This window comes from Cibotium barometz, chromosome 14 (genome assembly GCF_041138505.1).
Source record: "Cibotium barometz isolate CiBa-2024 chromosome 14, ASM4113850v1, whole genome shotgun sequence".
Lineage (NCBI taxonomy): Eukaryota > Viridiplantae > Streptophyta > Polypodiopsida > Cyatheales > Cibotiaceae > Cibotium > Cibotium barometz.
The window spans coordinates 55,991,280-56,016,724 of NC_141059.1; the positions used below are offsets into that span (position 1 = coordinate 55,991,280).

Consider the following 25,445-nt stretch of genomic DNA (forward strand, 5'->3'; position numbering starts at 1 on the left):
ATCTAAGAGGGTCTGCATCCAAGAACAACAAATGTCATTAACGGTCACACTGGAACTGAATTGAATAATACTTTTGAATACTATTGTTGTGTCCCATTTATTGCCTAAAACCATGCTCCCATTAAAAACTACCGAGTAACTTGCTCACATGATGAAAACAATTTGTAAGGATGGTGAAGAGAGAGGAGCTTGAAAACTATGAAAATTACTAGTGTAATCCTGGAAAGGAAAAACTGCATGTGATGATCCCTAATGTAATGTGCATCTTATTCATAACCCTAGAGATGAAAAACTGCAAGTAATGAGCCCTTATGGGTTCGTGTCCCAAGCATGTTATGTGCATCTTAGTATGATCAAAAGTTGGCCACCTTTGAAAAGAAGCATCACTAAGGGTCAAGCTAGATTTGAAGTGGATACACTAAGAATTCACATTGTGGACGCCAAACCATCTCCTCACTACTTTGTTGTCCTAACCATCTTCACTAATAGCTATTGAAGCACGCTTGTTGTGAATTCTTAGTGTATTCTTCAACCACTACTATAAAACAGTGAGGGAGGAGCTGAAGAAGTAGGGTTTTTTAGTAGGGGCATCACCACATGGTTCACATTCAAATGGCCTTGTAGTTCAGATCCTGACAACTATTCTCCCATGCAGCAACAAAAAATTCTTAATATCTCAGACTGATCTTGTCCATTTTTCGGTCATCTCTCCCAAGCAACAAAGGGAGACTTCTAAACAATTCTTTATGTACTGCTACATTGTTGCAGAGCCACCAAGGTTCCAATTCTTCTTCCAATGGTGTCCAAGGGATTCATCAGTGTCTATGCTGTCCTTTTGCTAACATGCAACAATTTAAATGGGCTGGGACATGGTGAGAACTCAACCTTTGTGCTATTTTTTCTTAACCAATGCCTAATGTAGAGTTTGCTGGATGGTTATACTAACATATAAATGATTGCCTGGTAGAGATATCAATGGGGAACTGCATTGAGACTTTCTTTTTTAAAGATCTGCAATTCCAAAACTTCATGCAGATTCATCCAGGCTATGTTTTTCCATCATTTGATCAATAATATCATTATCATTATCCATCTCACCCATCATCAAAGAACATAAGCTTCTATTATTCCATTATGTTACAGCAGCAAACCTGCAATTTTTGGGCCAGTTTGGTCCCCTTAACAAATGTTCAATATCACACAACTCTTAGCTCTATATATCAAACGCATGCACAGATGGTAGCACCTTACATGAACAAACTGGGCATCCTTTAACTCACCCCTACATCAAGCAAACCCAAAACCTTCAAAAATATGCCCTTCAATGACAGCATACAACTTTCCATGCATTACTTCATAAGATGGATAGGGTGGAAGAACAAGTTGAAAGAAGCAAGTGTGTGCTGTAGGCAACCATGTTATGTCTGTGTGTGCTTTATGTATGTGGAATTTTGAAGAAAGCCCTACAAAACCTTCCACTGGAAGATGAGCCACCGAGGTTGAAAAGAAAAGTAGCCGTCTTCGCTCCTCCATTGTCATGCTGCCCACTACCTGCAGTTTTTCAATCAACATCATGACCAAGGCTCTCTCTCTCTCTCTCTCTCCCTCTCTCTCTCTCTTTCCCTCTGTATGTGTGTGTGAGTCCAAACCAAAACGAAAACAAAACCCTAACCCACATGATTTTGGTGAAGGTAAATTGTACTTGATGCTTGACATAAGGTCATGATATTCTCCTGCAGCATACCACACCCCATCATTCTTGCAGAGTTCGGAACACCACCACTGAGGGTAGATGCACTTTTCCAGACTGTGACACACATACACTGCCTCACTCTTGGACAGACACACATTACTGAGGCTTGCTTTAGAGTCATGTTGATAGGGCATGGTATGCTAGAGTTACCCACTGGTTTCTCACATAGGAGCTTCATACAGACCACCTACCACCCTTCCGGTACAATTTAGATGCTTCTCTCCATCCATGCCAGGCCCCACAAAATGAGAGAATTATTTGACAATCTACATCGTGTTTGGTGTTGCCTGAATGCATGCATTTGATTAAGATCCCAAGGATGCACATCTGAGCATGCAACTAACCTTATGGTTAAGTTTGTGCACTAAAGGATTGACTTTATTTGTGTTTGCAGGTGAATAGTATAGAAACAACCCCCCCCTTACTTTATTATTATTATTATTATTCATGTTCTAACATTTGAATGTGTAGCTAAAGTTGACTTTCAATGTATACATTCAAATGCTACCACAGATGAGCTGCCAACTATCTGAGAATTCAATTCACAACGTACGGACATTGTATGGGCGTCCGTACAACGCTATGAACCGTACGAAAAAACCCGTACAGGGATGATGGAGGCTGTGGCACAGCTTTTCCGCTTAGCAACGGCTATTTTTGTGTTTCTCGGGCTGTTTTCCGATTATATTTGGTTGATTCCGGGGCTGATTTTGAAGATTTCTGGTGGATTCACTCGTCCACCTTGGTGGTGGATGCCCAAGGTAATATTTTACTGTTGCTTTCCCCACAAAACTTGTTGCCAAGGGTTGATCTCTGGGAAAAGCTTGTGCCATGGGTACATGTATGGGTTGTTTGGACACTTCAAGGTGGTGTGTGGGCTGTTCTAAGTCCTGGTACAGCTGGTCAAAGGGTTGGTACAGCAGGCACTCATGTTGTGCAAGGTATAGTTAGGCGATTGTATGGACAAAACCTGGTACATGTGAGAGCCTTATGCTGGTGATCCTGCTGAGATTTATGGTTGAAAAGTGCCTGGGTGCTGTGAAGATTAAGATCTTATTGTTGCTGGTGCCTGGTGGTGCCTCTTCTCTTGCTTAGTGGCTTGGGTAGCAGGCATGTGTCTCCTTGTCTTGGACTGGGCGGTCATGTCTCTACTCCTGCTGAGAATGCTAGAGTAGGACTCAGGAGGCAAGCTTGGAGTTCTTCCCTTGTTTAGTTGCCTGAGTGGTGGATTGTTCTTGACCCGGCCCTCAGGCTAGGGTTTGGGGAAACTATTTGATTTGTTTTCATGCTGTACTTGGAAATCGGGTGCAGGCACCCTCATACTTGTATTTGTAAAATACTCTTTTGGAATAAAGAATTCCTAAGGGGGGGTCAGCCCCTTCTGGCCTAGTATGTGTGCCCCTTCTCATTTTATGCTAAGTGAATGGTATGTGAAGTTGTCAACTGTTTCAGAGGAAGGAAGATGGTCCTGACCACTACTGTGTACGCATTAGCTTGTCTCAACAGTAAGACACACCATTCCTTGCATGGAGGACATCACATGCAGGCCTTCAAGGTCAAGGAGAAGAAGATTGAGAACGGCGACATTCCGGAGCATGAAGCTCAACAGCAGCAACTTCACCACAATCCGGAGGGTCAAAGAGTTTTAAAGGTCAGCAAGTTGCTGCAAATTCTAAAGTTGAGCAAGAATTTCTGACTTTCCAAGTTTAGATAAGAATCTTGATGCAAGATCAAGGCAATTTGTCCTTGTCTACCTCATCAAGAGGGGGGATAGAGAAAAAAGCAAGTATGGTGATCATACCTTCATCAAGCCACCTTGTTTGAAGGATGGTGGAGTGGCTGTCCAGGCAGCAAGAGTTTATATGCATGCAATGGGCCATGGTTATGTGCAGGAAGGTAAAGACAAGGAGTCTATACATGCTATGGTCCCGGCAAGAAACAATGTATGCATTAGAAGATACGCATGCCTTGGGTAAAGGGCAAAAGCAAGATGCATGTGGATGCCTTGGGCAAAGGCAAATGCAAGTAGATGGCTGCTGCCGTGTGATTGAGAGTAGTCAAATAGATACGTATCGGCTGAACTTTCTACAGGCTCACACTTATGCATTATTCATGTATGTTTGGACATGAAAGCCGAAACACTAATGGACAGCTTTGATAGCATTTTTCTACAAGTGTTTTATGCATGCTTAGTGGTATGTATATGCAGAACAGAGTTTGTATCTATGGGAGACTTCATTGCAAGTCATTTTCAGCTTATTCCTTGAGGAGACACAATGGGTTCAGAGGCTGATCATAACCAGCCAGGGATGATGTAATTATACTGTACTATGAAACCAAGATGGTTCTTATGTTGAGAACATTGATTTTTTTGCCCACAGCTGGATATCATAACCAGACAGGGATGATGTAATTATACTCTACTATGAAACCAAGATGGTTCTTATGTTGAGAGCATTGATTTTTTTCCCCACAGCTGGATATATACTGTAGGCTACTTGGAAAATATCTTTGAAGATATGAGGCTTGCAGGCAAGATCCTTGTTTTACATAGAACATATTGATAGATGCAAGCTGGTGACACATATGCAGGACCCTTAATAGGAGGAGACACAACAGTTAGTGAGTGTTGGTTCAGTTTCGCAAAAGTGCCGCAATATGGCTGCATAATTCATGTATATGGACAGCAAACTTCACTTAGTGAACATATGCTTGTTGTTAAGTGCAGATCAGCCCTAAGTTGGGGGATACCAAATTGGACACAGTAATATTTGTGTCTTGCTTTTGGGGGGCTATGCAACCCATGAGTGACGAACATCCACGGAACCCTCAAAAAGGGGTGATAGTTTGCCATGTTGGATGTATGCCTGGATTTCGGATCATGGGAAAGTGCTAGTGCACTAGCAGGCAGTTTTGAGAGTTCTTAGTAGATATGCATTGACAACCAAGAGGTTTGCAAAGAAGGTTCTGCAAATATTGCAGAGTTATGGCTGTAAATATGTAGTGTTCACAACATACTTGACTTCATGGTTCTATGGTTAATCAGCTTGCATGCCAATCTTGTCAGAAGCACACATTCTTGCATGGAAGGTTGAGGCCTTGCAGTAATACTAGTTTGACTAGTTGCCTAGTCCAAGAAAACCATGAGTTGCAGGCTCGTTTGGTATGATGAAGTGCATAGTTGTAGTCACCTAGAAATGATGGAAAAATAACCTAGTATGACTAGGCTATTGCTAGTATGACTACAGACCTTCGCCTAGTGACTTGGGTAGTTTATCTTCTTTCCCTGCTGAGTGGCTATTCTCCTAGCTGAGTGACTTGGATGAATATTCACTGTGTGAGACTGGATTTGGCTTGTGAGATCCACATAAGAGCTTTTGTGAGAAGCATACTTGTGAGTTCCACCAGTGTGCCACTGATATGACATTCCAGGGTACCCATGTTTGACTAGAGCCCCTGCTTCTGGTTTGACTGGAGTTAGATAGTGAGAGAACTAACTGCCTAGTTTGACTAGGATAGACTGGTTTGACCAACTCCTCTCTCTCTTCCAGTTTGACTGGAGTTGATAAGGATCTCAGTGATTCGAGATCTGGGGTCATTGGAAACAAGGATAACCTTGCTTCTTAGCAAAGTAAGGGGGACTTCTCAGTTGAGGTCAACTGTTTAGAAGAGGGGGGAGATGCCACCATTTGGTCATGACCTCTTTTCTCATGCACGGTGCCTAGTAAGACTCAATGCCCAAATGCAAGTATTGGACAGGAGATTTCGAAAGTATATGTGCATTTGCATCATGCATGGTTGCATGTGAATCTAGATGAGTTGCTAGATGTATGTTACGTTTTCTTGTGCTGTTGTCGTTGGTCAGTCATGTGGTGCCGGGGATGCCCGGATTAACTGGCTACAAGATATTGAAAGTGCCTGTCACAAACTTCCTCACAGATTCTGTTTTCTACTGATCATGTGTGGCATGTGGAGCCTGACATGACATACATGTATGGCTGGTGGAGCCTGACATGGTGTGTCTGTATGGCATATGGAGCCTGACATGACAATACATGTATGGCTCATGAAGCCTGACATGATAGTACATGTGGCTTGTGGGGCCTGACATGGTGTACATGTATGGCTCATGGAGCCTAACATGATGTGATTCCTTGGGACTAACTATCCTGGAGATCTTATGTATTTATGTTCTAGGAAGGTTCCGGAAGGATCATGAGCCCTCGACATTTTAATTGATACAACTGAGCAGATGGGTGTTTCTTCCAGTCTAGCGTGTGCATGACTTTGATTTTATATTTGGATGACTTGTTTTGTTTGCTTACACAATGCCTGAGATTACTGCTTGTGTTGTCCATGGGCCAGGGACGCCTGGAACCCTGTGGACATGTATATGCACACCTGTTTGGGACTAATAGGTGGTCTACATGTGTTCTGCAAGTGGTAAGGGTCCCCAAAAACCCAATTTACAGCTTTATGATTTCACATACTAATAATTATGAGTGCAAGTCCACACTCACTTATAAGTGACCGGACAAATTATAAGTTATTCACATTGAGCACGACCAATTAAATACACGTGGCGGCCAATAGATGGGCACTGGACAAGATTTGGACCAATCTCTTGTGGGCGCCCCCTTCTGGACTAGAAACACACACGCCTGGGCTATTTTCAGCGTTGGAACTCTATTACGGGCGGGGGGCGCGGGGGGGGGGGGGGGGGGGGGGGGGGGGGGAGACTTCAGTTTTGGATAGACGCTTGCTTTTGGTGCATGAGAGGAGCTTGTCGACTGGTTCTACAACTTCCTACAGCCGGTCGACCTCATCTTGTGGCTATTTTTGATGCTGGCCGACTGTTTACAGCCCTAAGAAGCTGCTGGTCAGGGCATCCGGAGGCAGGGAAGTGCTCGCCGTTTGGTGGTAGAGACATCCTCTATTGATCGGAGACCATCTGGCTTGTGAACTGCTGCTGGTCGTCTTCCCTTGTCAAGGCTTCTGAGAGCTGGTCGACTTGCTCTGTGTGCCAGACAGGAGGAAGATGAAGATGCAGGGTTGTCCCAGGCTGATGTGGGAGTGTGCTATGGGCTGTCCATGGTTGTCCTGCATGTGCTTAATGCTAGGAATGCTCTCTGGTGCTGAAGATTGACATCAAAATTCAGCATATGTTTTGTTTTGTTTTCATACTATACTACAAGAAATAGCTGCTAGCCAGTGGAGAATCGCTGGGCACCACAAAGTTGTATTCGGAAGCAGACTCTTTTTTGGTAATCTAACCATAAGGGAAGAGGGGGGGGGTTTTTGCACTTCCGGCCCCTAGTGTGGTGTACTGTGCAGAGCTGACATCTTTCTTTTATCTGGCAAGCTTACGTGTTTTTTTTAATTTTCTAGAAAGACACTTCTATTAAGTATGAGAAAAAACATACAACAATCACAATAGCTATAAGCCTAAAAAGAATAGGATCACCCCAATATGTATTTATTCAGCTTACGTGTTTATTCACTTTTCATGATTGATCAGATTTCCGTGTTATAGCTGCCCTTCCGTTACATTGGTATCAGAGCTTGGCGTTCTACAAAGCTTGTGCCTTATATGATACTCGATATGGCTGTAAGGAGTCATTATCTGTGAGAGAAGGTTGGGATTTTGAGGTAGCCCTCGTCTTACTATCGCGCCTCGAAAGACGTTACTTCTGGTTTAAGCGGTAGTGAGCGTGTGGAAAGACTTCGTGGCCCTCATCTCTGTGTAGGGGCACTGTTGCACCCTTGCAGTCTATTCAGTATCATACTTGGGAAGCTGGTAGATAGTGATTCCGGGACACGGAAATTCTTTTCTTTCTGAAAATCTGGTAGAGACATTATGGCCAGCCAGTCAAATCGTTCTGTGGAGGACTCTATCACCCGTATTCGTCGCATACGGAAAGAGGATAGAGATAGGAACCATGTTGGGGCTTTGGTAGATAACGATCCACCGTTGTTTGCTAGGGCTGAGGATCAGCATGATCTTGATGCTTTGATGAATGAGCTTGAAGAGCTCCGTGCTTTGCAAAGGGACCCGGATGTACAGAGGGCATAGTAGCAACTGAACGGGAACGAGAATGGGAACGGAACGAAAGCACCACCAAGGGAACAAGAATGGGAAAAAGGGGGAACGGGAACGAGGGGGAACGGAAACAGGGAACGACCTAGATAATTCCTAGAAATGACAATAAATCTTAACATACAATGCTCATTTATATAACCAAATCACACACACTAAAGTCTAGTGCACCACACAATGTGCATGGCTAGATACTAGCCCACATCATACATGACATAAGTGACAAAAGGCACACAATGTGGCCCACGGCCTAGATAAAAGAAACAACCCAAGTCTAGAGTCCAAGCCTCAAGGTGACATGCAAATAGTAAGGAGATATCATGCATGGCTACTGCCAGTGATGCCATCAAGGAGACTATCATCTGTCATCCAAGAAAGCCATATCATCAAGACCAACATCTGTAGCATCCAAATCTTCAACCCCATCCTGACCAGGATCTGCAAGTCCATATGTCTCCTCATCATCCGAGGACTTCTCATCAAGCAATATAAACTTCTCTGGTTTGGGAGAAGCCATATCACCAAGCAAGCGCAAATTAGCACTTACAAAAATCAAGTCATTGAGTTGTTTTGTCCCAAATTTCTTCCTCTTCTTGGATGCAACATGGCCAAACACACTCCATAGTTGCTCAATCGGAGAGGAGCTTGCACCTTGCGACAAGATCCTTACTGCCAATGATTGAAGCTGTGGTGTACGAGCCCCATAATCCTCCCACCATAAAGCAGCCCCTATCTTAAACATGTCTCTTTGTGCATCAGCCGATCCAAACCTCCCCAACTTGCTGCGATAAAATCCAAGTTGGTCTTTCACCAACCTTCGTTTATTTGCATCACGAACCTGCCTAGAAAGCAATGTCTCCCAACCATCCATCACCTCATCATCGGCCTCTTGTCCACATCCTTGGAACTCGGGATCCAAGACATACGTAGTAGCATGCATAGGAGAATGATAACCATTCCATCGTGCTTCACATAATTCTCGAACCTCTGCATATTTCTCATCAGACAAGCCCGTTTCTCCTATTTTCTCGATCATTCGGTCAACCCCCTCATAAACCTTGCCAATGCATGGCTTCCGTCCATCTGCAATCCGCATCAAGCGCATGATCGGCTTCATCACAACATTGATAGTGTTGACGTCATCCCAAAATGTGAAGTCTTGTATGGTTCTTGCAACCTCTATGCCGGCTCTTGACCGAGAAAGAGCCCATCCCATCCACTCATTGCATACAACCAACTGCTTCAAAGGCAAGTGCACTTTGGATAACCTCTTCATCATGAGGAAGTTATAACCAAAGCGTGTCTCTGAGTACTTCAAGAGATCCTTTTTGGGTGATCTCTTGCGGAATTCATTCAAAATAAACTGATGGTTTTGAATGAAGCTTATTATCTCCTTGCCTTTTTGAATGTGTGGATCAACCCATGGCAAGCTGCCAACATCCTTCAATAAGTTGCTTAAACAATGAGCAAAGCATGGACTAAATGTGATATGCGGATACTCGTCTTTAAGCTTAAGACCAGCTGCTCTATTTGTTGCCTCACCGCCAACTAAGAACTGAATAACATTCTCTGGTCCAACTTTCTCAATACCTTCGGCCCACTCTTCCACAAGCTGATCTGCAGTTTCTCCAGTCCCAGAAGCATCATGTGAGGAAATGAATCGCATTCTTCCTCGAGAATAAGAAACCATGCCATGAATGTACCTTTTTCGAGTGTCACTCCAGCCATCTGTAATAAGTGACACACCATTCTTTGCCCAACTTTCATGCACAGACTCTAAAAAGCACATTCAATTGCAGCTTTCTCCTTTTGCAACAAGGTGGTGCACAGTGTCTCATACGAAGGAGGCTTGTATGTTGGGCCATACCATGCAATCTCCTAGACCATTTCAATGAAATATGGAGACCTGGCAACATTGAATGCTACATGATCATGATAAAAGAACCTTGCAACAGCTGCATCTACCCTCTCTTTCTTGCGGGGATCCCAAGCTACTCCCAAGATTTGCTGCTTGCCGGAGCTTGCACCCATAGGCTGCGAATCCTGGGAAAATGCAAAGCTCCCAAGTCCTCCATACTGTTGTCCATCTCCCAAGTGTACATCTTCCCCGTGCCTATTGAAGTAAGATGCATCAATCGCATGCTTTCTTCTCTTCACTTGGGTACTTTGCCAAAATCTCTCTAGGCATTTCACGTGTTGTTCCTGGACATTTGTTCACTTGTGCTTTTTCATTGTTTACATGGCATAGATGTGCTCTCACACGGTTTGCTCCTCCTGACTTCTCTTTGTTACATTGCTTGCACTTCCATCGTGTTGCACCTCCCTTTGATGAATACCGTTCTAGCCTTTCAACCTCATCCCACCAAGTAGCATTCGAAGCCGATCGCTTTGAACCCGAGTAAGCCATGATTTCTGCAAATTCAGGCAAAAAGTTGAATAGACTTTCAAAGTTAACCATTACAGAGAAATGAGTCCTTTTCTGTCTCTTGTTTAATGGGGAGAGACTCGAGAGTCCAGAGAGAATAAGGAGTTTTAAATTTTGCTATTTGCTGGCAGACTGTGCAAAGTCCACACTATGACATATGTAATTTTTAAAAGACCAAAAGTTCAAACAGAGAAAGAGAGAGAGAGGAGAGAGAAAAGCTTGCTACCTTGCCTTGTAAAGTTGTAAGTTGTCACTAAACTGTTGAACTTAATCACTTTGTTGCACAGGCAGGTTGCACCGTTGCAAGCTGGTACCAGGCACAGTGTACAGAGTACATGGCAAGGGCCTGGGGCGACTCAAGACTGGCTCCAGCTGCAAGTCGGCTAGACCGGGTGGCTGGTACACAGGCGAGTCGGCGACAGCAATACGGGCAGACAGGCGAAAGGAGACAATAGTACGGGCGTGCAATATGGAAAAGCGACGAGTAGTACCTTCTCTTAAAAAAAAAAATACATGTCATCGTTCCCACGTGGGGGAACAACAGCCCACTGTTCCGACTGGCATTCCACTCACATTCCCCTGGCATTCCACGGCCGTTCCGCCTCCTGTCGTTCCCAAGCAACGTTTCCCTCGTTCCCTTCATGCTGGCCATAGGGGAACGCGTTCCACCATTCCCCATGGGGGGAAACAAGGTTCCCCTGCTACTATGACAGAGGGTTATTGAATCAAAGTCTCAGGTTAAGGCTGATGTGGTCACTTTTGATGCGATTGTCCAATAGATGGGAATTGACAAACCTCGAGAGTTGGTTGTTGCTTATTTGAAAGCCATGGCGATGTTGTTTCCGATGATGAGGGCAAGTGGGTCTTCACACGGCAACCTCGCAGGTTATCCCGTGAAGGGAATTCTGATGATGTTGTGAGAGGGCATGTAGCCTGCACCAGTGGTGTGAGAGGGCATGCAACCTGAGCAAGTGATGTAAGTGGGCATGCAGCCTGAACAGATGTTATGAGGGGGCATGCAGCCCATGCAACTGAGGTGAGAGGGCATGCAGCCCGAGGAGATGATGTACATCGACATGCAGCTCAAGCGGATGATGAGGGGTTTTCAGCCCATAATGAGAGATGCAGAAGATCTTTATGCGCTGTCGGTGATATCTCCACCTTCTAGGTATGTTCCTACTCCCAGAGTTTCATCCAGAGTGGAGGGTATTGCACGGGAAATCAGCCCTAGACCTGGGCAACGTCGCCATCGAAGACATGACGAAGAGGATCATGTTATAGAGCGTTGGGATGCTCGTCACAGCAAAAAGGCCAAACAGTTCAAGTCACGAGAGCTATAGTGGAAAGTTGGATACCACCAAGGCACTTGCTTTCATAAGGCAATTCGAAATAGCCTTTTGCACTAAGGACTTCACCGAGAAATCTATGCTCAAGCATGTGGGTATGCATCTTAAAGAGACTCCAAGAAATTGGTGGATGGCAAAGTTCTTGGATAGGACAGCTGCTCGTACATGGAGTACTTTCAAAGAGAAACTCTATGATTAGTTCTTTCCTCCTCACTTTGAAAAGGATGTATGAAAGGAATGGGATTGGATAACACAAGATGAAGGCGAGTCTGTTTCCTCTTATGTCTCAAAGTTTTGGCGGATTTTTCCCAAGGTTGCACCTTTCATGACGATTAGTGAAGACGAGAAGAAAAGAAAGTTTGAGTCGGGGCTGCAAAGAATCATTCAGAAGAGCCTTGCAATGTATATCCCAACACTTTACAAGAGCTCATATATTCAGCTACTATTTTCGAGGAGCTACATGGCAAGGGAGCATAAAAAAGACAAGAATTCAGCTCACATAAGGGAAAATTCAGAGCTGGAAATGAGCAGAAAATGGGTGGACAGCCACCTAAGTATATGCCCAATGAGTCCAAGGATGCAAAAGGGGGCTCGGAAAAGAAGCCGGGAGGTAAAAAGGATGATCCTAAGCTGTCCAGGCAGCACATTTTTTATTGCATGAGAGAGGGGAAGTGTTCCTTATGTGGGAGAAGGATCACATGAAATATCAATGCCCCCAGAATCCTAAAAAGAATACTGTGCAAGATGCAAAACCAAGTGTGAATGTTATACCCAAATGTACAGGGTAATATTGCATATGAGCCAAAGAGCAAAATTTTATGTAAAGCTTGGGGCAATCTAAAGGATCAAACAGCTTTATTCCTTTTTGATAATGCCTCTACAGATAACTTTATATCCATTTAGATGGTTGCTAAGCTCAAGGAAATGGGCATGGACTTCCATGCAGATGCTGCCTTTGAGGGCAAGGAAGTCAAGGTCACTCCCATCGTCGGGAAGCTTCGCATACAGATTCAAGGATATTTGGATCATGAAGACTTCCTCATGGCACCACTTACGGGATGTGAAGTGATACTTGGGATGCCATGGCATTATTGTTTGGATCCCAAGATTTTGTACAAAGAGAAGTAAGTTATGTTTACTCATAGAGGTAGGGAAGCTTGTATTGATGCGGGTACTACTAGGAGTACCATACCTGTTATAAGCCACATTTCTATTTCCAAGGCAATAAAGAAATCAGCTTGTTCTTACTTGGTCTTTGTACATGATAATGTTGAACATGATGCTGTAAATCCCGTAAGATTGATTTCTTAAGTGATTATGCTGATTGGTTTGCTGACTCCCTACCTAGACAGTTAACCCCAGAGAGGCCAAAGGATCATTGTATTGATATAATCGTTGGTAGCTCTTCTCCTAACTGACCTACTTATGGGGTGAGTGCTGCCCAACAGAAGGAAATTATGACTCAAGTGAATGATTTGCTTGAAAAGAGGTTGATAAGGCCAAGTTCTTCGCCTTATTGTTCTCCAATTTTGCTTGTGCAGAAAAAGAATGGGACATACAGAATGTGTGTTGATTACAGGGCCCTTTACAGATTACCATAAAGAACAGGTTTCCAATTCCTAGAATCGATGATATTCTTGACAAACTTGACGGAGCTACTTATTCCAGTCGCATTGATCTTAAGAGTGGCTATTATCAAATTAGAGTGGTACCTCAAGATGTACACAAAACGGCTTTCAGAACCTCATTTGGGCTATATGAATATTTGGTGGTGCCATTTGGTCTTACAAATGATCTTGCCACTTTCAATAGAATGATGGACATAATTTTTAAACCTTACCGTAAGTTCACAGAAACTTTCTTTGATGATATTATGATCTTTGCAAAGAGTGAGACTGAGCATAAAGAACATCTCGGCATTGTTTTTGAAGAGCTTAGGAAACACAAGCTTTTCATCAATGGAAAGAAGAGTGAATTCTTCTTGTCAGAGATCCATTATTTGGGACATTGTTTCAAAAGATGGTGTATGCATGGATCCCGCAAAGGTTCAAGCTATTAAGGACTAGCCAGAGCTTCAAAATGTTCATCAAGTCAGGAGCTTCATTGGTCTATGTTCTTACTATCGTCGATTTATTCGACACTTTGATTATTGGCTTCTCCGCTGCATGATTTGACGAAGAAGAAAGTTGCATTCCGTTGGTCCGATTCAAAAAAGACAGCTTTCCAAAAGTTGAAAGACACCATCATCTCAGGGCCTGTTCTTATTATTCTAGACTTGCATAGATCTTTTGTGGTCAAGTGTAATGCATGTGGAGATTGTTTGGGGGCTGTTTTGAATCAAGTGGGACATGCTGTGGCTTTTGAAAGCCGTCGCTTGCAACATGCAGAATTGTATTTGCAAGTTTATGAGAAAGAGTTGTTGGCCGTTATTCATGCCCAACAAACATGGAAGCATTATCTTTTGGGGGCTGAATTTATAGTTAAAACAGATCATCAGCGGACCACTAGTTTATTTTGGTGGGCATTGTTTGATAATATGGGCACAAAGCTGAGTTTTTCATCAACTTATCATCCTTAAACGGATGGTCAAAGTGAAATTGCCAATTCAGCCGTACTTGAATTGCTCAAGTGTTAAGTATCTAAGCTAAAGTCACTGTGTATTCTTCAACTAATAAGGCTCCATTTGTGTGACAAGTGAGGGAATTGATCGTCATAAACACAACCTTAGGCTAGCTAAACTGCACTTACTGATGCTTAAATACACATCCACTGTCCAATCTCTGTTTCCACCCTTCAAACTGCCATACCCCTCCTCTCACAAGGGGCCAGATGACTCAACTCTGTAGCAGACATAAGCCAGTAGAAAGAAAGAAAGATTGATATGTTCAGAGCTTACCAATTTTAATGCGTGGTTCTGTACCAGAGGGACTAACCATACCAGTCTGTACTTGCAACAGCCTGTCTGTACTTTTCTCCCTGCAGATGCCTGACTGATGCACCAACTATACTCTGATTGCAGTTGATGATGCGCCGCCTGCTACTACTGTTCAGGACTGTATTCGCCTATACCTGTCCGTACAGGTCAGCAGTACCCGACTGTACCTGTCCGTACAGTTCTGCGCCTGCTGTTGCCTGCACAGTAACAGCCCGTACCTGGTCGCCCTACAGTCACCTTCGCCAGTTGATGTGCAGCAGCCTGTACCTGCTGTCGTACAGCAGCCTGTACCTGCTGTCGTACAGCAGCCACCACCTGTACTAGCTGTACGGAACTGCAGCCACCTATTCTGTCCGTACAATACTGTCCAACGCCGCCTGAACCAACCGCCAATAGGCCTGCAGCCACCTGCTCTGTACGGCCTGCAACCACTTGCTCTCTACGGCCTGCAACCACGTGGTCTGTACGGCCTCTTCTGTACGCAGCAAAACCAACAGCCACTATATGCAGCCAGTCGACAGAATTTTTCTTCTCCTCCACGCAGGTAGCTTGCACGACCTCCCAAAAGCAAGTCTCAAAAGAAGAAGGATGGCAGTGGGGACAAACCCCCACTCTTTCGAAGAAGATAGTCCCTCAAGCAACTTGAGGAATATGCCAAAGAAAGAGAGAGAAGAGAGAGGCATGTAACTCCCAAAGTGGAGTTGCCCCTTTTTCCCAAAAATATCCTAGAGGCCCCTTTCTAAAGTTTATCAAACTTCCTAAGGGTCACTTATGCCTAGGGGCCACCCAAGGTTAAAACATTAAAAATATTAATGTCCTTGGTTCCCCTTCACACTTGAGGATGTCCACCATATTTCTATTTGTCCAGGAACCCGAATGTGAATCATTAAATATTTATCTTGCTCACCAACCACCATGCCCACACTTGTGCTGTTCCACTTTCACAGGGTCATGACATACCCCCCTCTTGAAAAATAGCAAGCGTAATCGATTGCAATCTGGTGATATAGCAAAATATCCAAAGTGAAATGTACAATATGGCAAGATCAACGTCCCAATCTCTCTAAGCCATGCATATGTAACAACATTCACTGCAAACCAATGGTGTAGTAGTAGTCCAAGTTGTATACCACTGTGAACCATACACAACCACAACATCCAATGTGATAAGTACACATATATCATAGAAGTCCCATAAACAGATGTACTGTCAGCCATCAGTACCTTCGGGTGAGACAAAAGCTGTACCAAGCGACCTCTAGATGTCATCTGAGCCTGTCTGTATCAAGGGAGTGGAGGTGCTACCCCCCTCTTGAGCATCAGGCAATGCTCCAGACCCATGCTCTGCTAAACCTGAATGAGCCATAACAAGAGTCGGCTCCAACTCAAAGGCATCGAGATAAAGCTGCAAAACCTGAGGTGAATCTGTTAAGTCACCTTCCTCCATCCACTTCGCATCCATCGGTGAATAGTTCTTGAACTTCACAAGATAGCGACGGGAAACTTTACCAAGGTCCATAATAACGCATGCTCAACTTAAAGAATAAGCGCTCTTTACCCTTCATCTTCTTGGGCCTAGCCTTTTCAAATCGCAGAAGAACCCAATCACCCAATGCAAACTCTAATGCACGTCTGTGACGGTCTGCTGCTTTCTTTTGCTTTTGCTGAGTTTTCTGGAGTGCCAACTTAAGTCTCCGATAAGCTTCATCCATGTTCTCCACATACTGATCAGCCTCAAAAATCTTATACTTTGTGTGCAAAATGGGTGGTACCTTCTTCTCTCCTTCCACAATCTCAAAAGGCGCCTTCGTCGAGGTATGGACAGTGTTGTTATAAGCAAACTCCACCAAAGGAAGATACTTTTCCCATTGTTTGTGGATGAAATGAAGATGAAAACTTGAGAGTTGTTCCCATGTTGTCAAACAACCCTCTCCAGAATAAACTCGTCATCCGTGGATCATGGTCACTAATGATAGACGAAGGCAAGCCATGTTGTCAAACAACCCTCTCCAGAATAAACTCGTCATCCGTGGATCACGGTCACTAATGATAGACGAAGGCAAGCCATGATACTTGAAGATGTTCGCCATGAAAAACTTCACCATATGATCAACTTTGATCGTTTTACGCACGGGAATGAAATGAGCCTGCTTACTGAACCTGCATATGATAGTCCAAATGCCATCATTCCCCGTTTGTGTACGTGGACGATCAAATATAAAATCCATGGCAATGCTCTCCCATGGTCTATCTGGAATAGGTAAAGGCTGAAGTAACCCTGGTGTCTTTTGACGGTCAAACTTCACCTTCGGACAAACGATGCATTGCCTAACAAAAGCATCAACATCTCTTCTCAAGGTTGGCCAATAAAAGAAAGTCTCAACTACTTTTACCGTGGCGTCAATACCTCTATGACCTGCATACGGTGGAGCATGACTTTCAATCATAACCTTGAGTCGAAGTTGCCTGGTAACAAAAAATCTACCATGCATCAACAAAAACCCATCTCTGAGAGTATAATGATCATGCCGCTGACCCTCAGATATCTGATCATACAACCTTCCAAAGTCCTCATCATGGGCATACTGCTCTTTCATTTCATCAAGCTCACGATGATAAGCAAGTGAAACTACTGAGACCTGTGGCTTGCGGGACAAAGCATCTGCCACAACATTCTTTTTCCTTTCACATGCACAATCTGGAAGTGGAACATAGACAAAAAGTTGGCCCATCGCATATGCTTCTCGGAAAGCTTAGTTTGTGTGAGGAAATAACGCAGGGTCTGATGATCTGTCTGCACAGTGAAATCAGCTCCAAGCAAATAGTGTTTCCATGTAGAAAGAGCATGAATTACAGCCAACATCTCTTTCTCATAAACTTGTAAATGCTTCTCGGCATTCTGCAATATTCGACTCTCATAGGCTATCACATGTCCTTCCTGCATGAGAACTGCCCCAATGCTGTTTCCACATGCATCACATTGGACAACAAAAGCCTTTCGGAGATCCGGTAATACCAATACTGGAGCTTTTCTTTAAGCTTTTTAAAGGCTGTAATTTCCTTATTAGCCCACCTAAACGGAGTTGCCTTCTTTGTTAAAGCATGAAGGGGCGAAGCAATTTCAGCAAAATACCATATGTACCGCTTGTAATAGGAACACAATCCCAAAAAGCTGCGTACATCATGCACGGTCCTCAAATCTGGCCAATTAAGAATTGCTTCCACCTTCGATGGATCCATACGGACTCCATGCTTAGACACAAAATGCCCCAAGAAGTGTATCTCTTGCAAGAAGAACTCACTCTTCTTGACATTAATGACCAGCCTATGCTTCCGGAGTTTGTCAAACACAATGGCCAAATGCCTTCTATGCTCCTCCTCAGTGTGTGTGAATGCACAATCATATCATCAAAGAATGTGTCCACAAACGCTCTATGAGGCCGGAAAATCCTGTCCATCATTCTGTTAAATGTGGCAGGTGCATTTGTCAAACCAAAGGGCATAACCAAGAACTCATATAACCCAAAAGTGGTTCAAAATGTTGTCTTATGCACATCCTCGGGTCTAATACGTATCTGATGAAACCCGCTTTTCAAGTCTATCCGACTAAAGACTGTGGAGCCCTGTAAGCGGTCCAAAATGTCATCGATCCTCGGAATGGGGAATCGATTCTTGATGGTATTCTTGTTCAGCGCCCTGTAATCAATACACATGCGCCAAGAACCATCTTTCTTTTGCACTAAGAGCACAGGTGAGCAAAAGGGTGATGAGCTAGGCTGAATTAACCCTTTATTCAACAACTCCTGTACCTGACTCATAATTTCTTCTTGTTGGGCTGCACTAACACGGAGTACTACCCAAAATTAGATCAATAGCATGATCTTCTGGCCTTTCCGGAGGAAGTTCTCCTGGCAATGACTCGGAAAAACAATCTTGGAACTCAAATAAGAAATCAGTCCTGTCCTTATCTAACGTAGACAAATTAGATTTAGACTCATCATCGTTTGCATCCTTTACATAAATCAAGTACGCGGAAAGATACTTTTTCATTACTGATGAAATTGCCGAAGCTGATACAATAGGAACAGATTCCCCTTTTAGCTTTACATCCAAAACATGTTCTTTCCCTCTATGAGTCAAAGTAATCTTCCTATTGTATGTATCCACCACCGCATGTACTCACTCTACGGCACCATGGCATACCCAACAAAACATCACATCCATCAAGTGGCATGATGAAAAACTCCTCGCTGTCTACATAACCCTGCACATGAAGCCTGAGCTTCCAAATAATAGGAGTGACGGGTTCTGCATACCCAGGGCAAGCCATATTAGCCTCATACAAAGGCCCCATCTCCTCTGCACGGATCCCCAATCGGCCAGCCAAATCCGATGAAATAAAGTTGGCTCTAGCACCTGTGTCAAAGAAAATCAAGGCATTTTGATCTCTCACTTTGCCCCATCTCCTCTGTACGGATCCCCAATCGGCCAGCCAAATCCGGTGAAATAAAGTTGGCTCTAGCACCTGTGTCAAAGAAAATCAAGGCATTTTGATCTCTCACTTTGCCCCATGCCCTGCACAACCCAGTCTCTTCACCACCTGGCTGTTCCCCAACAAGATCAAGAACTAACCCTGTAGAAGGTTTTGGTTTCTTAGACTTGGGCTCTCCTTTGGTGTCAGAGTCCTTTTGGGACTTTCGCTTGGGACAATTAAAAGACATATGTCCCTCCTCTGTACAGTAAAAGCATTTCCAAGCATCCATCAAAGCCTCTCTCTCCTCAGGAGTTCTCTTGGGCATTGGTAACTTCTTATACCGCTTCTCTGTAGACCCTTTTGCATCACGCGAAGCATGCCCTGACTTTTTAGATTTCTTGCTTAAGCTTTTACTTCCTTTAAATCCAGATGAGACCCCAGTGAGTAACGCATTTGCTGTCATAGCATTCTCTATCATCTGTGACATATTTGTTACTCGAGTCTTTATGCAATAGTCACGCACTTCCTTGGGCAGCCCACAACAATACTTCTCCACCTACTCAGACAAAGGCACTGCACGATAAGAAGTAACTGGGAGTAAAGCTTCCCAAAACTTCTTATTATAATCCTCAAGATTTTCACACTTTGATACATCCAACTTGTGCCATGTTGTCATTACATCCACCTCAAAAGTAGATGTGAGCCATACGGAAGAGAACACCTGCTTAAACTGTACCCAAAAGATGATGCTATGCCCTGTAAAAGAAGAGTGGACCACCACTGCAATGCATTGCTTTTGAGAAAAGTCGCAGCTTTTCTCACCTTAGAGGACTCCGTGTAATTACCACCAGAAAAAGCAGCATCAAACTGCTATAAAAAGGTGGGCGCCTTTAGCTTATCTTTGGCCCCACTGAATGTGTCAAATTTCACAGCAGCTCCCCCTTCCTTATAATCCTTTGTCTTACCCATAGGTGTTAGATTATCGTAAGGAAGTGGCTTCACAAGATTGCTACCCCCAGCATTCATGCCCATCATAGGGTCAACATTACCAATTCCCACACTTGGCATTCCATACATTCCAGCCATGTTTCCAAACATACCACTATGCATACCGGGCTGCATGCCCCCATACATGTTTCCTTGCATTCCAGGCTGCATGCCCCCAAACATGTTTCCTTGCATTCCAGGCTGCATGCCAAACATGTTTTCTTGCATTCCGGACTGCATACCACCATACATATTCCCTTGCATACCAGGCTGAAAACTAGCTCCAAAATTCCCTGGAATACCCATGCCTCCCCGAGGATAACCCCCAGTCATGGATTGGAACACAGAGCCACCACCAAAATCACCTGGATGCATAGACTGTTGTGGAATAGATGGCTGTCCGAAAAAAGAACTCTGTGAGTTGGCACCAAAAGCATGTTGTATGTTCCGAAACTGTCCAAAAGATGGATCCAGTGGGAAGGCACCACTGTTGCCCTGAGGTGGGTTCTTAGAACGCACTTTCTTCTTCTTCTTTTCAGGCTCAGAACGGGATCTCATAAATTCAGCAAACTTCTCACTTTGAGTGAGCTGCATAAACACATCCATTACACCTGCCAAACGATTTTTAAACTGAGCATCATCTTCCTCTTTACTAGGCATATCTTCTGGCTGTGTTACATCCTCATATTGTGCATCATATACAACCTATTCTCCTGCAAGAATATCCTCAGATTCATTTCTCTCAAGAGAAGTCTCTTGCTCTTCCTCTTCATCAAAAAAATATTCGTCTTCTGTGTCAGACATGTTGCTGAATTTTTCAGCAATGACTTTCCTCGAGTCAACCAAGAGCTCACCCCCTTAAGAAAGTTGATGATGGATCCCGGCAACGGAACCTTGAAACCGGCCTCTGGTAGAAACCAAAGTGCGGTAGACTAACAGTCACCCTTCCAATTGTAGTCCAAATAAATAACAAATTAACAGGAGCTAGAATGCCCCAAAACTGAAAGGAAAATCGACACCTGTTGGCCCCAAAGCTTGGCGCCCCTTTCGGTATTTCTTTATTCAAATTCAATGAAATGTATAACTCAGTACAACAAAGCCCGTCTAGGAGAGTAAACCTGTATGTCCAATCTGGCAGCCCTCAAGACCTCTTAGCACAGAGGATTCACACACAGATCTGTGTCCCACAAAAGCAACACACTGTGCTTCCCTCTAGTCAACCAAGACAATTCAGCAGGGCAGCCTTGAGCACACATCTGGCTATTCCATGAACATGGTTTCAACTCAGTTCAAATACACATCCACTATCCACTCTGTGTTTCCACCCTTCAAACTGCCATACCCCTCCTCTCACAAGGGGCCAGATGACTCAACTCTGCAACAGACATAAGCTAGTAGAAAGAAAGAAAGATTGATATGTTCAGAGCTTACCAATTTTAATGCGTGGTTCTGCACCAGAGGGACTGACCGTACCAGTCTGTACTTGCAACAGCCTGTCTGTACTTTTCCCCCTGCAGATGCCTGACTGATGCACCAACTATACTCTGATGATGCGCCGCTTGCTACTGTTCAGGACTGAACAGGACTGTACCCGCCAGTACCTGTCCGTACAGGTCAGCAGTACCCGACTGTACCTGTCCGTACAGTTCTGCGCCTGCTGTTGCCTGCACAGTAACAGCCCGTACCTGGTCGCCCTGCAGTCACCTTCGCCAGTTGATGTGCAACAGCCTGTACCTGCTGTCGTATAGCAACCGCCGCCTGTACTAGCTGTACGGAATTGCAGCCACCTGTTCTGTCCGTACAGTACTGTCCAACGCCGCCTGAACCAGCCGCCAATAGGCCTGCAACCGCCTACTCTGTACGGCCTGCAACCACTTGCTCTGTACGGCCTGCAGCCACGTGGTGTGTACGGCCTGTTCTGTACGCAGCAAAACCAGCAGCCATTCCATGCAGCCAGTCGACAGAATTTTTCTCCTCCTCCAAGCAGGTAGCTTGCACGACCTCCCAAAAGCAAGAGAGAGAGAGAGAGAGAGAGAGAGAGAGAGAGGCGTGTAACTCCCAAAGTGGAGTTGCCCCTTTTCCCCAAAAATATCCTAGTGGCCCCTTTCTAAAGTTTATCAAACTTCCTAAGGGTCACTTATGTCTAGGGGCCACCCAAGGTTAAAACATTAAAAATATTAATGTCCTTGGTCCCCCTTCACACTTGAGGATGTCCACCATATTTCTATTTGTCCAGGAACCCAAATGTGAATCATTAAATATTTATCTTGCTCACCAACCACCATGCCCACACTTGTGCTTTTCCACTTTCACAGGGTCATGACAGTACTCGAGGGATTCATGGTTGGTGGAGATCGGAATTCTCCGCTTGTTTTGTGTACATGCTATTTTTTATGTATCTTGGAAGATCTCGTGCACCCGGTTGAGGACTCTCCGGGCACCCACATCTTGTACAAGGACAATACTCCTTTTGGTAATATAGATACCTTGAAAGCAGAAAGAGAGGGGAGGGGGGAAGGGTGGGGGGGAGGGGGGGGGCATCTTCTAACCCTAGGATGGTGTGAATGTGCAAATCTGAGTCCTTAATAAACTTTTCATACCTCTAGAGTAGGAAGGAGTAGCCCTAGATTCACTACAAAGGGGAACCGATAGAGGTGGAATACTAAACATAACTAGGAGAAGAAGTTTTCAGCAAATGTTTACCACGAAAAAGGTTGCTCACCATCTATTTAGTAAGGCATGTGAAACTATTGCACTACTGAAAACAGAAGCTTTCAACCTCTTTTTTACAATCCACACACAACAGAGTTTACTATTTGGCTTCATGGTCCACCCAGTAGCTATGTACATGGCACCTATGATTGGGCTAGAACTGAGAGGTTACACATTATGTTACAGAGTTCAGAGCTTCACCCATTGAGGTTGATGTATGTAAGCCACCTACATTCATAGAATTGGGTCCTTGGCACTTCATCATCTACCTACATTGCACTTGCTTCATTCAAGCAGTTGGCACTATGTGGTATTACAGGACACCTAGATTGATCCTCTCTCGAGTGCATGGGTGATCGTGATGCATTTCCTCTCTCATTTAAGAAAAATGAAAATTTCCAAAGAACATGGTTAAGTCATTTTCAATGGAATACCATATATTAGCAAGTTTGGTGACGTCTACGAATAGCATACCTGCCAAAACCAAATGATGTGGCAATCCGAACTGTCATACCCATGATACTCTGTGTGCAATTTCCAATCCTCAATGCCAATATTTCTATCCTTGCCAAACATCAACAAATCAAACTCCTTCGGTTCCAAAGCCTGCAAAAATTGCTGCATGCTACCACCAACAAGTAGGTCCGAGAAACCTTGGCAAAAGCACTTCACCTGCTTCTCAATACATGCAACAAAGCGATGCTGAACCAAGAGCTCCACATATAGAAACCTGTTCTCACTAGTCACTGACGTGTCCTTCCCACCAAAACACAGCTCAATGGTTTTTAATGTCCCAAGCTCGTCAAACTCATGCACAAATGTCAATCCGAGGGCATCTGAATCAACCAGGTCAGCATCCATTTCCAAAATCTTTTTGCAACTTTCGTATAGAAGAGGATCAGCATCCTGCACATCTTCCCAAGTGACAGGAAGCCCAGCAACCTGCTTGAAAAATATTAATGCAAAGACGACGTTCATTTGAACCTTGTGCATCAGCGCCAGTGCAATTACTTGCCCACAAAAGCGAAAATAGCTGAGATGCTCTGGATTCACACCAGAAGCTGCAAAGAAAGGTATGATAGAGATCAGAAAGTATTGCTAGATCACAAAACACTCGTAAAATCACATAGGGTGCAATTATCGTACAGAAGCAGTTTAAAGAGACAGGTTGCTTTCTTTCATTCTTTTTACAAAGAAATCAGGTTAACTTGCATGCAAGGGGAGGAAAAACAGGAAGAGGCGGTGGGTGGGGGGCAATAATAAGGAAAAACCCTGGTACACATGTGAGCAGAAGATCCTTGGCATATTTCGTTTGGTTTAATAACATAATAAATGTGTGCTGTTGCAGCTATGTTTAAGAGTAATAACTTTGGGATCCTTGTTCAGAGGTCAGACTAGACCCAATGGAGAGACAGCATGCGCACATAGTGTTGAAATTGCATGCTCATGATAGAGATAAGGTGTGTGTGTGTAGCACACCATCTCATGTTAGAGATAAGGTTTGTGTGTAGCAAACCCTAGCCTAGAAGGTATAAAGGGGTCAACTCTCTCTCAATATTGTGTGAGAGGTGAAAGGCATGTGTAAGTCTTTATTTTAGCTAAAGCATGTGATAAGCTTTTTGCTACATCTCTCTCTCTCCACATAATCCTTATCTCGTGTTGCTTCCCTTGAGATCATCCACTTCTCTCACCATGATTCTCTTCGTACTGCTTGCACTACTCACACACACCGTTGTGCACTCGTAGTTTGAATCTCTACATGGTATCACAACCAATTATTCTCAATGTGACGGCTTCTTGTTTTTTCTTGCTGCTCAATATGCAACAATGCTAGGCTGCCTCTGCCTATACGTTGTTGCCCTGCCAGGTGCCTCTGTGTACACTGCCTGCTAGCTGTGCCATACCCCTCTTCTCTTGGCATCAGCCCCTAGCTAGCGCACTACCGCCTGGTCCTTGTTGTCTCACGCTGTCTGAGGCTTTGCTTCGCCTAATGTCTTTGCAATAGCACCGACCTGCCTATTGCCCTTGTAAACGACACCGACCTGCTTCTGTTGTATCTCCTTGATGAGCCCACTAAAGTTGTTGTCCCACGGCTGGTTGTAGATGAAAGAGGTGGCGACCCCAGGCATCCATATAGCAACAGGACTCGTGGGTACCTTTTATCCATTTAGGGTAATCTCTTAATAAAAATGGCTAAAGCCTTTTTCACATGTCCATGCCTTGATTGGATTTAAGGCCTTATTCATATGCAATTCTTTATAGTGTTTTGCCATGAGCATTTGCTTTTGCAATCATTAAGCTTGTTTTTCTTCTCTTGTGTTGGGACATCCGGTTTGTAAAGAAGCTAGACACAACTCTTGCCATTCTATAAGGCAAGTAGTAAGACCTCTCTTACCTCCCCATCATCATCATGTCGAAAGATACATATGTCATTGACAAGTTCAATGGAGAAGGGTTTCACACTCGGCAAGTCCAAGTGCAGTATGCTCTCATGGGCAAGGGTTTGTGGCCTTTGGTGAAAGGCATGAAGGTGGTGGATTTTTATGATTCCGAAGTTGTGGAAGATAATGAACAAGCTCAATCCATTATAGCTCTAAATATGTGGACAAAAAGCTCATCTATCATGTGGCCAACATGAAGACCGCGAAGGCAATGTGAGATGAGATGGTAAAGTTGTATGGAGCAAAGGGCAAGCACTCCTATATCTATCTCAAGG

General features: G+C 44.1%; 1 protein-coding gene across 2 annotated transcripts in view; it reads right to left on the reverse strand.

The window, feature by feature from the left end:
• Positions 1-1,104: 1,104 nt before the first annotated feature.
• Positions 1,105-25,445, reverse strand: part of LOC147632227 (E3 ubiquitin-protein ligase UPL5-like) — a 90,105-nt gene continuing 65,764 nt past the window's right edge. For both annotated transcript variants that reach the window (XM_086808900.1, XM_086808901.1), the window contains exons 3-4: positions 23,204-23,790; positions 1,105-1,551 (exon numbers count right to left, since the gene is read on the reverse strand). In XM_086808900.1, coding sequence (XP_086665026.1) covers positions 1,288-1,551; positions 23,204-23,790 — 851 coding nt within the window. In that variant the 3' untranslated portion in view covers positions 1,105-1,287. The remainder of the gene's footprint in view (positions 1,552-23,203; positions 23,791-25,445) is intronic.